Source organism: Polyergus mexicanus, unplaced genomic scaffold, assembly GCF_030449975.1.
Source record: "Polyergus mexicanus isolate NDT 795.1 unplaced genomic scaffold, iyPolMexi1.0 SCAF_8, whole genome shotgun sequence".
In the NCBI taxonomy this organism is placed as follows: Eukaryota; Metazoa; Arthropoda; class Insecta; order Hymenoptera; family Formicidae; genus Polyergus; species Polyergus mexicanus.
In genome coordinates this window covers 9,450,206-9,462,411 of record NW_027223328.1, presented here as the reverse complement: position 1 = coordinate 9,462,411, position 12,206 = coordinate 9,450,206, and the positions used below count along the sequence as shown (strand labels likewise).

Sequence of the window (12,206 nt, the reverse complement as noted above, 5' to 3'; positions counted from 1 at the left end):
TTCAATTAATCGAACGATTCAATCGGATTCTCAGACGGGCTTTAACGTAAGTAATTTTTAAATTCATCCGCATCTTCGTGTATACCGCTCTTTTATCTCCTTTTTCGCTCCACAAAAAGCAAAATTTGTAGTTTCAATCTGACAAGTTAATTGTGCGGGAAAATATTGATATATCTGATACGCATACTTTTACATAGAATTTGTACCGCTATTCAACAATGGCTCAGTTATTACATCTATTACGTAGTCGATAACAAAATTCTTCGCAGTATACGATCGATTGACATATACGATCGACATTGCGGGATATAGGTTTCTCTCGATTGCATTAAAAATCTATATCTCTTTCATCGTGCGGGGAAAAAGGATGGATAAAAGGATCGGTGTCCATTACTTATGGCGAACATCGCGGATCGAGACAGTAACAAGTGCTCGCGATATTCTCGATATCATCGCTGCGCTATCTGACGCGCCATCAAAAAGTGCTTAAAGCGGCAAAGAAATGCAGTGGCGTTTTCGCGGATATAGACGTATGGCGATCTGGCGTTCGAGAAAGTATCGGGCGGGCGGGTAACTTTCAAATTAAAGCAAAGCGAGGTGGCCGACGAGTGGCGACCGAGAGAAGAGCAGACCAGGAGGATATAACGCGCGGAGGAGGAAATGAAATGGAGAAGGAAAGCAAGGAGCAGAAAGGGAGTAAGAACGAGGGAAAAGAGCAGGGGAGTGACAGAGAGAGAGAGAGAGAGAGAGAGAGAGAGAGAGAGAGAGAGAGAGGAGGAAGAGAGCGAGAGAAAGAAAGACGAAGAAAGAGATAGAGAGAAAACGAGAAAGAAGCACGGGCGGTGAGCAAAAGAGCGAGAGAAAGAGGGATCGAGAGGAGGTAGAGATCGTAGAGGTAACATCGTAGAGGCTGTGGGACCCGATCCCAAAGGTAGGAGGACTCGAGTCGTGGCCGAGGCCAGTCCATCGCGGGCCCTCCTCTCGACCGAACACATACGCGCTTTACTTTCCGCCCGCTCGTTCAAATTCCCATGCGCCGCTGCTCTCGCCGTCGAACTCTCCGCCGAGTCGAGAATAACCCTCCTGGTGTGGCTGGCTGGCTGGCTGGCTGGTTGGCTCCCCAAGTGGCAGGAGCTCGTAAGCCCAACGCGATCGCGGTTGCCCGTAGCGCCGATGGTGGTGGTGGTCACGCCGTGATGATGGTAGTGGTGGTGATGCCGGTGGGCCGGTGGTAGTAGTAGCGGTGGTGGTGGCGGTTACCTTGAGCACCAGGTTGTATCGCATACCTTGCACAGTTACCCTCTGCTCTAGTTCCCGCGCGCGGCCAGTGTTGCGCACGCGACGCGAGAGCGAGTCGACGACAAGCCGCGATAAATCGCATCCGATCGCACTCGATGCGTTCAAGATTACTCGACGCGTGTTCCCTCTTTGTTTCGCATAAACGCTCCCGACCCTTCGAAAAAGTTTCTGTCGCCTCAGAAAGAGAGAAACGCGATGACATCTTCGTCTTCGCGCGGTCGAATGATGAATACTGACGTGCCGGAAAAGACGACTTTGATTAGGAACGATGATCAGTGAGGGAAGACGATGACTTTCGCGAGTATTGATCCGTGAAACGCAGATACGATCGATTGCCTGAATCATATCGTTGATCGCGAAACAATCATTGGATCGATCCGAGTACCGATAAAGCGAAAACGTCAACGAGCAATATCGCTGATAACCGAATGCACGACGCGCTCTCGGATATCGAGTCGGGATTGAAGAAAAAAGGAAACACCGGACAGGAAGTGGCGCAAAGGAGCCTCACGAGGAATATTCTTTGCGTCGCTTTGTTCGCGACGAGGCGCTACAAGAGAGTCGACGAGGCGTAGATTCAAAAGGACTGACACGGCAGAACAATAAGACAACGAGACAATAAGAAACCGGTAGCGGAGCTTCTCTCTTCAGGAGGGTGCTCTTCGAGCACTAGAATTCTTCGTTCGGTACAAGCAAGCCGACCGACGAATGGAAAAAAGAAGAATAACTACGAAGCGATGCGAAGCGAGCGCATCTCTCTCGTGATTGCCGGACGATCGATCACGGGTTTTTGCGGTTTGCGCGATCTCGCCGACGCGATCTCCCCATCGTCGGAGGAAAGGATCGTTAAGCGTCTCGCGCAGGAGTGATACGATGACGATGAGCCGGCCGATAAATAATCTCGGCATCGAAATCTCTTAACGAGACGATGACGACAAAGATCCTCATCGCGATGATAATCGATCGACATTGTCGCGTGAGACTGTCCAAGAAGATCGTCGTGTCTCGGCGATAGCGTGAGCCGCGGGTATCTGCGATCTGCAGCTCGAGTATAAAGCGCATCTTGGTACTTGGTACTTATCTTTTTAATTAGTATCTTTTCGCTAACGAGATCGACGTTCGCGCGCCTACTCTATTAGGATAACCACCGATTCGCCATATCTTCTCGGATAAAGACGTCTACTGGATTAGGATAGTCGACTTTCTAGAATCGGGTCTCGTCCGCGCTTTCGTTCGCGCCTCATTAAGGTGAATCGAAGGTGGATCTTACTTAAAGTTACGTTCCATTCTACAGTATACCGCGGGGATTCGCCTCGTCGAAGACGAGAAACGCACGCGTCGACTATGTTTCATCGCGATTGCGGTTGTGACCTCCCGCTGATCGAATTCACGGATCGTGGGCCTGCTTCGAGTCCGATCTTAATTATCGCCGATGGAGGTACCATTCGGGGCACGCGATCGATGCGCGATTGAGAACGTGTGCGAGAAAACGAATCGTTTCTACAGTCCAGCTTAGTCACCGCCAAGAGGAAAGAAGGCGAGAATCGGGAAAGAGTATTTGGAGACTGTAAACACTCTCTCTGCGGTGCAGTGCGGTGCGGGACGAGAGTGTTAAGCGCTCAAACACTTTAGAAAATCCAAATGTTGGCTCTACAGTTCGGCTCTTTCGCACCTGTACAATGCGCGCGGCTTTGTACCGCCTCGAGGTGTTAACGAGAACTCGGAGTGATTATAGCGATCGGAATCGTGACAAGAGACTTCTCATGATGTCGCTGGAGGATGGTGTTGGATAAACACCAAAGACAAAGTTTCGTGTTATAAAATACATCTCGTTGAGTTTGAAAGAAAAAGAGAGAAAGATCGTCGTATTTGTCGGTCGGAAATTGCACACACGACAGATCCCACACCGATCCGACTCGACAACGGAACGGGGTCGGTCCCAGTTCCGTATGACCGGCTTCCGGTGAGCGTCGGATTTATCCTCCAATCGTCCGACCTGCCGTTGCTGATCGCCGAAGCGTAAATAGCGTTGTCGCGTGCACGTCCGCTTTTTATACATTCAATAACAATAAGGTGATTGTGATGTAAGAGATGCGTTTCGGCGATATCGCGACAATCGCGATAGCCCTTCTCATTTTTGGGCAAGTCCAGGAGTCACGACGAACAAGGTGAGAGAAACATTTAATTAAAACAATAAACCCGGATTAATATCAACGATAAATATATATAATAATCGAGGATATAGATAGAGTATGTAAAAGAGTTATGTAACGAGATAAAATTAAACAAACAATCAATCGACTAACAATGTAGTCCCACCTTCTGTCAGTGATTTCCGTTGCAAAAGCTGCGAACGTTTCTAAATTATATCGTACCGTTAATGAAAATGTTAATTTTATTAGTCGATCGACAAGGCTAAAAACTGCAGCGTCGATCGCAATCGTATCCAAATTGAAATAAACAACTAACAAACACGAGACACAAATCGGAAGGGAGATTCTCGCGAGGTCGCGACACGCGTGACGCAGACACGTGCTGAAAGCCCGTCACACCTTGTCAAAATCGAATGCTCGCGCAGCCGTGATAAAATCCGACGAGCCGTACGATCGTAATTAATTTATGCGTGTGACGGCTGCGTTTTTCGCGAGGAATAGAGACGTGAAAAAATTCCGAAATTTAAATAATGGTTAACGAAACTACCATCGATGAAAAAAATGTCAGAGCGCGTCGTAATTTATTACAAGGACATTTCGAAAGAAATTCGAGAGAGAAGGAAAAATCTGTAAAGAAAACTTGCTCGAGATATGTACAAAGTATTTTGTTATTAACGACCGTAACTTTATGGTCAGGTTCAGCATTGAAAGGTGCATACGAATCAAAAAGATTCATATCAAGAAATTATTTATATGACCTTGTTTTCAAGTTATAATACCAGTTTTGTGATTTAATAACGCGAGACACTCCATATATACACGATCGTTCCTTCGGCTGAGTTTCCTCGCGATCGTTATTAGCGGACAATTTCGTTTTATATCGGACGTTCATGGACTACTGTCTCATTCGTCGTCAACAGAATTAACCAGCATCGCGCGCATGTATAATGACGATAACGCGACACTTTACGAGATCGTCATTAACATCGTATCTAACGAGTTAACGATCCGCGCGATAAATCGATCGCAAATTACCCGAAAGCCTTCGAAATGAGAATTTTGCCATGGTCGCCATACGCGAATATCGCTCGTACATATTGCACCGACGACACGATTGAAGGTAAGGACACTTTGTCCAAGCGTCGCGACATTTCGCGCGTATCTTTTTGTCCTTTTTTTTTTTTCTAAATATTGGTATCTGAAAAGTGGAATAGAAAGTATCAACCGACATGTTGTAGACTCGAATCGCAATCTCCGCGACTGAATCGGTCCAAGATCGACTAGCGATTAACGGAGGCGATTGGAATTTCCGCCGTAACTTAATACCCGGTTACATAAACCCTCTAATGATTTAATATGCACAAGAACGACCGTCATTCGGGACTAATTACGGATGCCGAACAAAATGAAACGTTTATGTAAACGTGGCACGTAACGCGTGATTGCGGACCGACCGAATTTAATGTTATGTTATTTAGGTACGAAACGGCCATCGGGGAATCGCTCGTTGCCTTTTACGAGCCACTTGGCTATAGAGCCGCGTAATGAGCGCGTTAAGTGAATGAATGAAGAAGCGGCAAGCAGATCCGAGGCCGATCGAGGAAACGAGATCATTTCGATCGACCAGCGCACACATCCCGCGAAAGAGATAAAATAGCAACGGAATGAAAAGGAACGGTAGAATTCATTTTAATTCCGTATATATAATTAAACATAAGAGTTACGTAGCATAAAATTTCGCGATTATCAATATAAATTCCCCGATAGCTCTTTAAAAATCTTTTACGAAGTATGTATATATACATTTGTTACTGAAGGAGAAAATATGAAGAAGTGTTTTCGGCCGAAATATATTTAATCAATATTTTGAAGGACATTTCTGTCCGTTGCAAAAAAAAAAAAAAAAAAAAAAATGTCGATCGCGTTATAGATTATCAAAAATTAATGATGCGGGAGACAGGATGGTAAATGATATACACATCTCTGCGCAGCATCGTGGATGTCGTCACGTGGATATCGCCGTCAGAAAATGTAACATGACACGACATCGTCCGAGCCGATTAAAAAAAAAAAAAAAAAAGTAATTGTCGTTCTTAAAAAGTTACGCGTATTTAATTCGAAGACGTGTTTCATAATAATGATCTCTCGGATAACTTTATACCCGGTGTGATTTTTGTTCTTTGTACAGATTATCGCTTGATAATCTATAAAGCAACAAGTTGCGAAGACGCTTCGATCTTTCTTCGTCTTAAATAATTACTGTCTTTGCCGTTAGAGCCTTGAAAAAAAAGAATCATCCAAATTCGCTCGATCATTACATTCCCGCTGCATTGTAATGTGTCACGTTGAATTGATTATAATGTATACTACAATAATCCAGCGTGTACATTACGATATAAGATCAGAGAGCTGTGCAAGAAAAGATTAGAAGGATAATGATCTCCCGATGCAACACTGACGGCCATCCATCATAATCTGTCGTGGCTCGAAATGCTATCGATAAAAATGTAGTATTAAATGAGCGATACTTAACGGAACGCCAAGTATTAATCTGAATTATGATTTCTGAACGATCGTACGCGAGAAACGTAATACGCAGGTGTAGAAGGATTCTCATCGATCATCGTGAAACGGGTAGCCTCGAGCACAAAATTTTCCCATCATGTTTCGCGCGCTTGTCCGTACGATACGAATCGGATCGAATCGATTGTACTTGGAAATATTAATATTCAACATCTGAATCTATGCTCGAGTAGAATCAGAAAAATAATAATTTGCATTGTGTAGAATTAGTCGGAAAAGACGGTTAGATATATCATGGATATATAATATTATAATCGCCATTTTATACATCTATTTGAGATCATCTTAAATTATGAACTTTCGACAATTATAATCTCCTTGATAAATAATTAATAATAATAATAATTTGAGAAAAAAAAAAGAAAAAAAAGGTTTTTGTTTTTCTGTCATGCGAAGGGGAAAAATTTGATACGAATCGGGGAGCGGTTTTGCGATTCGAAACTGTTTACGAATATTTCGATTCCATCACTATCGTTGAAAAGGAGCACTTCCACACGGAAGAAAGAGAGAGAAAGAGGAAGAGAGAGAGAGAGAGAGAGAGAGATCTGTTGACGTTTACAAATAGCTGTGAAAAGGCTCGTACATTGTAGGCATGCATGATAGGCATGCGTATCACTTTCCGGGCGCGGAGATCTCGCGACCGGAACACATGTCGGATACTATCGGTGCGACAAGAAGCGCGATCGGTCGTCCGCGAAGCCGAGGGAACCCGTCGATCGTTTGTCTTTCGACGATCACGCGACGGCGTGGAAATTGAACCGACCGCGACCCAGGTTGAATCGAAGGGACATTCCGACGCGCCGTGGATCGGATTTAATATGTTTATGATAATACGTTGTTCGCGATCGCCACGCGTGACGTTCACGTGTATCCTTTCGTTCCGGTCCGCCGAATCCTTTAACGCGGTGTGCCCGATCTCTTATCCCTCCTACTCCCAACTCCCTTTAACTCCATTTAAAGCACAGCTGTTTGTTTAACGTATCGGTCAACACGCGTGATTAATCGACGCGCGTAATTCAACGATATTAAATCCGAAACGGCGTCGACGCGCCTAATTACACGTGTCTCCCTGTATAAACCCGCTGATTCGATTATGAGGATCCGTCTCGTGCGGCGTGTTCGATGATCCTTAACGAGACCCTCGGGACGAAATAATTTAGTATCTGTTTAACGCAATATATTTTATAACGGCTATTATATACGTTTCTACGAGATGAATCGAGGTGTAGCAGCCAAACTCTATCTGTAGCATGTTATGCGGAGAAAAAGAGAAGAAAGGACGAGCATTAAATTAAAATCCAACGGTGTTAAAGTAAGCCCGGGCCCTCCCGCGGCGAGGATACTGGTAATACCATTCGGTGGAGTATTATGGTTCGGTAGTAGTATTCCGTCTTTATCCGATGCCCCCCTCCGATGGTGAACCCGTTGACGCTTATTACAAGCGCCTTGGTGCGTACAGGTGCGTCGATCGCGAGAGAGAGAGAGAGAGAGAGAGAGAGAGAGAGAGAGAGAGAGAGAGAGACAGAAAGGATTTACGGAAGAACATCCTTCATCATCTTTGAAGCTATTCTTGACACAACTATAAAGACCCGTGCACAGTCGAAGCCGGGGATAATGTTTACAAAAAACGATGCGCAATATTTGCGCTGACTCAGCATCGATGGTTCTACAAAGAACTCGCCGGGCGTAAAAGGATTCGTTAAACGATCCGGCATCGGAAACGGTCGAAGAGAATTTGTCCGCGTAGTGTATCGAACTGGATTAAAAATCTTTCTTCTTTTAAGGATTGATAGGAGCGTGAAGGGGAAAATCAAATAAATCAAATTAAACCTGACGATTATAAATCAAATCAATTTTTTATGATTCGCACTCGTCAAAAATCGAATTTTTATCAATTCTCTCATTAGCGATTATAGGATGGAAGGATGAAGCGAGTCTTTAGTGAACCATGAGCCGCATTTTTTCGCGAGCATTGTAAATATCAGTAGCGGCACTTTTCGCAGCAGCGTCCGATATACAACATATCTCGAACGCGATTCTCGCGTCCATTCGCGGCCTCAAATGCATCGTGAATGCCGTGTCGGCGGAAACTTATCGCGGTCGTTTCCCGCGTCGTAAAACTACCCGCAAACTTTCACGGTCGATGCAGTACCACCGTGACGAAGCCTGACGTCGCGTACTCGCGGGTGCGACAAATTTGTCGCAAAAGACGAACGACATGAATTCCCATTCTCTTCCCATGCACAAGTATCTGCTTCATGTCTTCAATTCATAAATTAAACGTATAAAATCTCTCTTCTTTTTTTACGTTTAATTTATTTGTCATACAAATGATGCGTTATTTCGAATAGAAGAAAAAATATTGTCCCCGGGATACTGTATCGCGATAAAAAGAAACGCAGCACGTCTAGCTCGGAGGGATACGAGGTATCACAATTCTCGAGGAGATATATATCGTTCCACGAATATACAGGGTGTTCAAAAAACCATTCAATATTTATATACCATAGTAGATAAGATCATTTTCAGCATGATACTTCGTAACTGAATAATCAAATCGCAAAGATCCGCATCGGTTGATGACAACTGACTGACTGCCGGTGAAATCTTTTGTTATGAAGTATATATGGAAATTGAATGACAACATTCAGAACGCGGTTTATAAATACTGAGGTAAACATCGCATTCGACACGTAAAAGTGTGTCAATCATGATGCTAACATACAAAAATGTTTACATCTCAGAAACGTTTAAGTTTTCGACCTATGTTTACTAAGATTTTTTTACTCAGTATAGTGTATCCTATATCTACCATATAAATATTAAATGATTTTTTTTAATATTCTATATATCGAATTTTAAATATCGTATATTCTGTTCAACTCTCTCTCTCTCTCTCTCTCTCTCTCTCTCTCTCTCTCTCTCTCTCTCTCTCTCTCTCGTGGAATCCCTTAGGATGACGCGCGAAAGCGCAAAAACCGAAATGGCTGGTTCGAAGCGTGTTCGAGGAATCGCGAGAGGAAAGAAGAGGCTAGCGTTCGAACAAGCCCGAGAGAAGTGGGGAGCGGGGAAGAGGGGTGAAAAAATTTCGACCAGAAGATCCAATTAAAATAACCAGTAGTCTGGATACGTCGACCGAAAGAGGCATAACGAGAGGAGCGAAAGAGAGAGAGAGAGAAAAGGGGAGAGACAAAAGGCGAAACGAGGAGTCGCGGTTACATAAAGGGCTCGTCTCCCCCCCTCTCCCAAAAAAAGGATAGACGAGGGTATACAAAGCGACATTAAAATATCTCCGAGTGCCCGTGAGCTCGAACAATCGACCTGAACAAATATCGCGACTATTCGTCGCATGCGTGCGATTACGCTCGCGACTCGAGTCGATCGTCTTCGATATTAACTTTGCTCGAAATATTGAATAAAAAAATAAATATAAAATAAAAATATTATAATTCGATTTGTGTGCGCCCCCTTCACGCATGCACAAGCGAGAATCCGCCAAGATTCGCAACCTCTCATCTGAAAATCGTTAGAGAATCCTAAGGGTGCCCGCGCTCGCCATGCCATTAATGCAGTTCATGATCCACGTCTTTATTTACGCCCAGTCGCTTCCGTTAATGAATGACAATTCGCGTGTATACCTGCAATGAACATATATCCCCCGTTATATAAACGATTCAGAAACGAGACGAACACGATGCGTCGACTTGACGATTCGAAAAGCAATTACATCGTCCGGGGATTCAAAGGCGATCGATAAGCTATGATGAATTATATGTAATCATGCAATCATAATCGAAGTCAGAGCGTCGATTGAGAGATACCGTCTAGAAAAGTTCATAAAATACCATAAAATTTAAGTCCATTACAGATTACATTAAAAATTCACAAGAAACGCGGAAGGAAGATAGACTGGATTAGCCGATGAAATTATTTTCATCGAATATGAACGAACGAACCCTCGCTACTAAGAAATACGATCCTGGTGAAACCGACGGGAATAACTTAGACGAGATCCCTCTTTCTCGAAAGAAGAATCGCCTTTTTTCTTCACACTTGCGTTAGAAACGATCCTGACGAGGGAAGCCGCGGAGGGCGTGTTTTTTTTTTCATTCCGGATGGGCGGTATATGATGATCAACCACGAGTAATTTGCTAGGTGGAGACGGAGCTATTTACATTTTAAACTGGCGAACGCTCAAGTATCCTACCTAGCGGACTGTGTGCTGATAAAATTCAAGGATCATTATTTACACGATATTTTAATCAGTGTATAGAGCGATACAGTGTGAAAATTACTACGTATGACGAAAAAAAAAAACTCGATCGGGATATCTATTTTCGTAACGCGAAAGATATCAGCGCACATTCGCGATTACAAATTCATAGAAAATTATGCTAATGATCGTACTCGAGCAAAATCACTTGGAGAAGAGAGAGAGAGAGAGAGAGAGAGAGAGAGAGAGAGAGAGAGAGAAATAGTAGCGACAACTTGGATCTTAGAGATCCAAAAAGAACTATACCGACCGCTTTCTATCTCGCTTTTCGCGTATCTTACGAGACGGAAGCAATCGGTGAGGATGATCCTCTCTCAGGCGAGGAAGTGACAAAAGTTTAATGTATTCAAACTGCCTTAAAGTGACTCGACTCGCGTCAGCGCATCTCGTCCGTAATCGGTCGAGATAGAGAGAATGCCCGCGCCTCCGGATAATCACTATAATCCGCGCTTTCATTATAATTATCACCGTTTATTACGACAGACACTGTCGAGCGAAAGCGAGGGCGACCAGAGCTACGGGACGTACTCTGTCTCTCCGATCATGCACGACCGTTAAGTGCGCCAAATCTAATTAACTTTAATCCGTCGTAATTACATCGACAGCCGGTCATTACCGATTTGAATCGACGGCGGACAGTCTTACGGCCATTTTCGTTTGTTTGCGCGACCACTTGCGATAATGACACCTTTGACCGAACGTACGTGATTGGAATGTACGCGCGAGCCAGGCGTTTCATAAAATTAATATAAAGCGAGTTTTACGGCAAGGGTCGGCGCGATTACGCTCCAATCAATTTTGAAAGTTTCAAGCAAATCGAACCGATCGAAAAATCGACATCGTTCGAAGGATATGACTCTGACGTTTATGATATTTTTGTTCCGTTTTTTTTTCTTTTTTTTTTTCGTATCCTTGCTGACAACTGGTTTTATATCACGGCGACATGCCCGGTTTCATGTAAGAGGGACGAATGGAAAAAACCACCTAGTAAATCTTCAGGCGCCAGGCTTGAGATTTTCGCCACCTTTCCGAGCGTCGAGACCTTCCTACACAAAGATACTCTCGGCATTACCTGCCTGCCAAGAGATTAGATCCCAAAGATACCTGTGCCAACGATCTCGATAATCTCTGTAAGATAGTTTTTAATCTCCCCGACTGTGTAAAATAATGAGAGACATTCGCGAAAAGAATACAACACCTGAGATTAGCAAGAAGCTGCCTGTATCTAGGTAATGTGTCATTTGCTGAACTCCTAAAGAAAATGATAATATATAAGGGGAAAGAAAATTAGTTTGTATCATTAATATAAATATCAAATAATTCTGTTAATGATACATAAAGTAAGTTTAAATGAATAATAATATTAAATTGAATAATGTTTTAATTTATTTTAAATTTAATTATTCGCTTTCCACAATTGATATTCATTTTTTTCTTTTTTTTTTTTTCTTGTAGGTAAATCGATAATAATTAGCCATTAGGCATACAGTAATTTTCGGCACCATCATTTTCAACCTTTAAAATATCTTTGAGAGAGAATCGCGTCGCTAAAGTCGCCAAAATCTTTCTCATTTTTTTTTCTTCCCCATCAACGGAAATAAATTTTATCGATAAAACCGAGCGGGATGCGCGGTTGATGAGATTACGAGTCTTTTTCGCCGTCGAAGTTGGATCGGACTTTTAAACCGCAATGACACTCGAGGATCGAGAGATGCTTTTAAAGTCGCGTCTTTAACTCTGCGCGTTTAATCTCGCGTCTATCCCGTCGCCGGGAATATTCGCGCATACTCGCGGCGCGCATATCCCACTTGACATTTTCCCCATAAAATCGAAACGGAAAAGTCGTAAAGGTACAATATTATCGTTGACGTCGCTTCCTACCGTGCAATCGACATTCT

The 12,206-nt window shown here is 43.5% G+C and overlaps 2 protein-coding genes across 8 annotated transcripts in view; one reads left to right on the top strand and one right to left on the bottom strand.

Moving 5' to 3' along the window:
- Positions 1-12,206, top strand: part of LOC138935632 (protein Wnt-7b) — a 55,500-nt gene that overhangs the window by 9,770 nt on the left and 33,524 nt on the right. For 2 of the 4 annotated variants that reach the window (XR_011447263.1, XM_070300341.1), the window contains exon 1: positions 1,316-3,467. The exons of 1 other annotated variant lie outside the window; for it this stretch is intronic. Coding sequence is in view for 2 of the 3 variants with exons in the window: in XM_070300341.1 (XP_070156442.1) it covers positions 3,391-3,467 (77 nt within the window). In the remaining variant the exon portion in view is untranslated. Of the gene's footprint in view, positions 1-1,314; positions 3,468-12,206 lie in introns of those variants that run through there. One more of the 4 variants, XM_070300342.1, reaches the window with a different exon arrangement.
- The window catches only part of Prosalpha5 (proteasome alpha5 subunit), a 90,357-nt gene that overhangs the window by 53,686 nt on the left and 24,465 nt on the right, over positions 1-12,206 (bottom strand). The window lies entirely within an intron of this gene.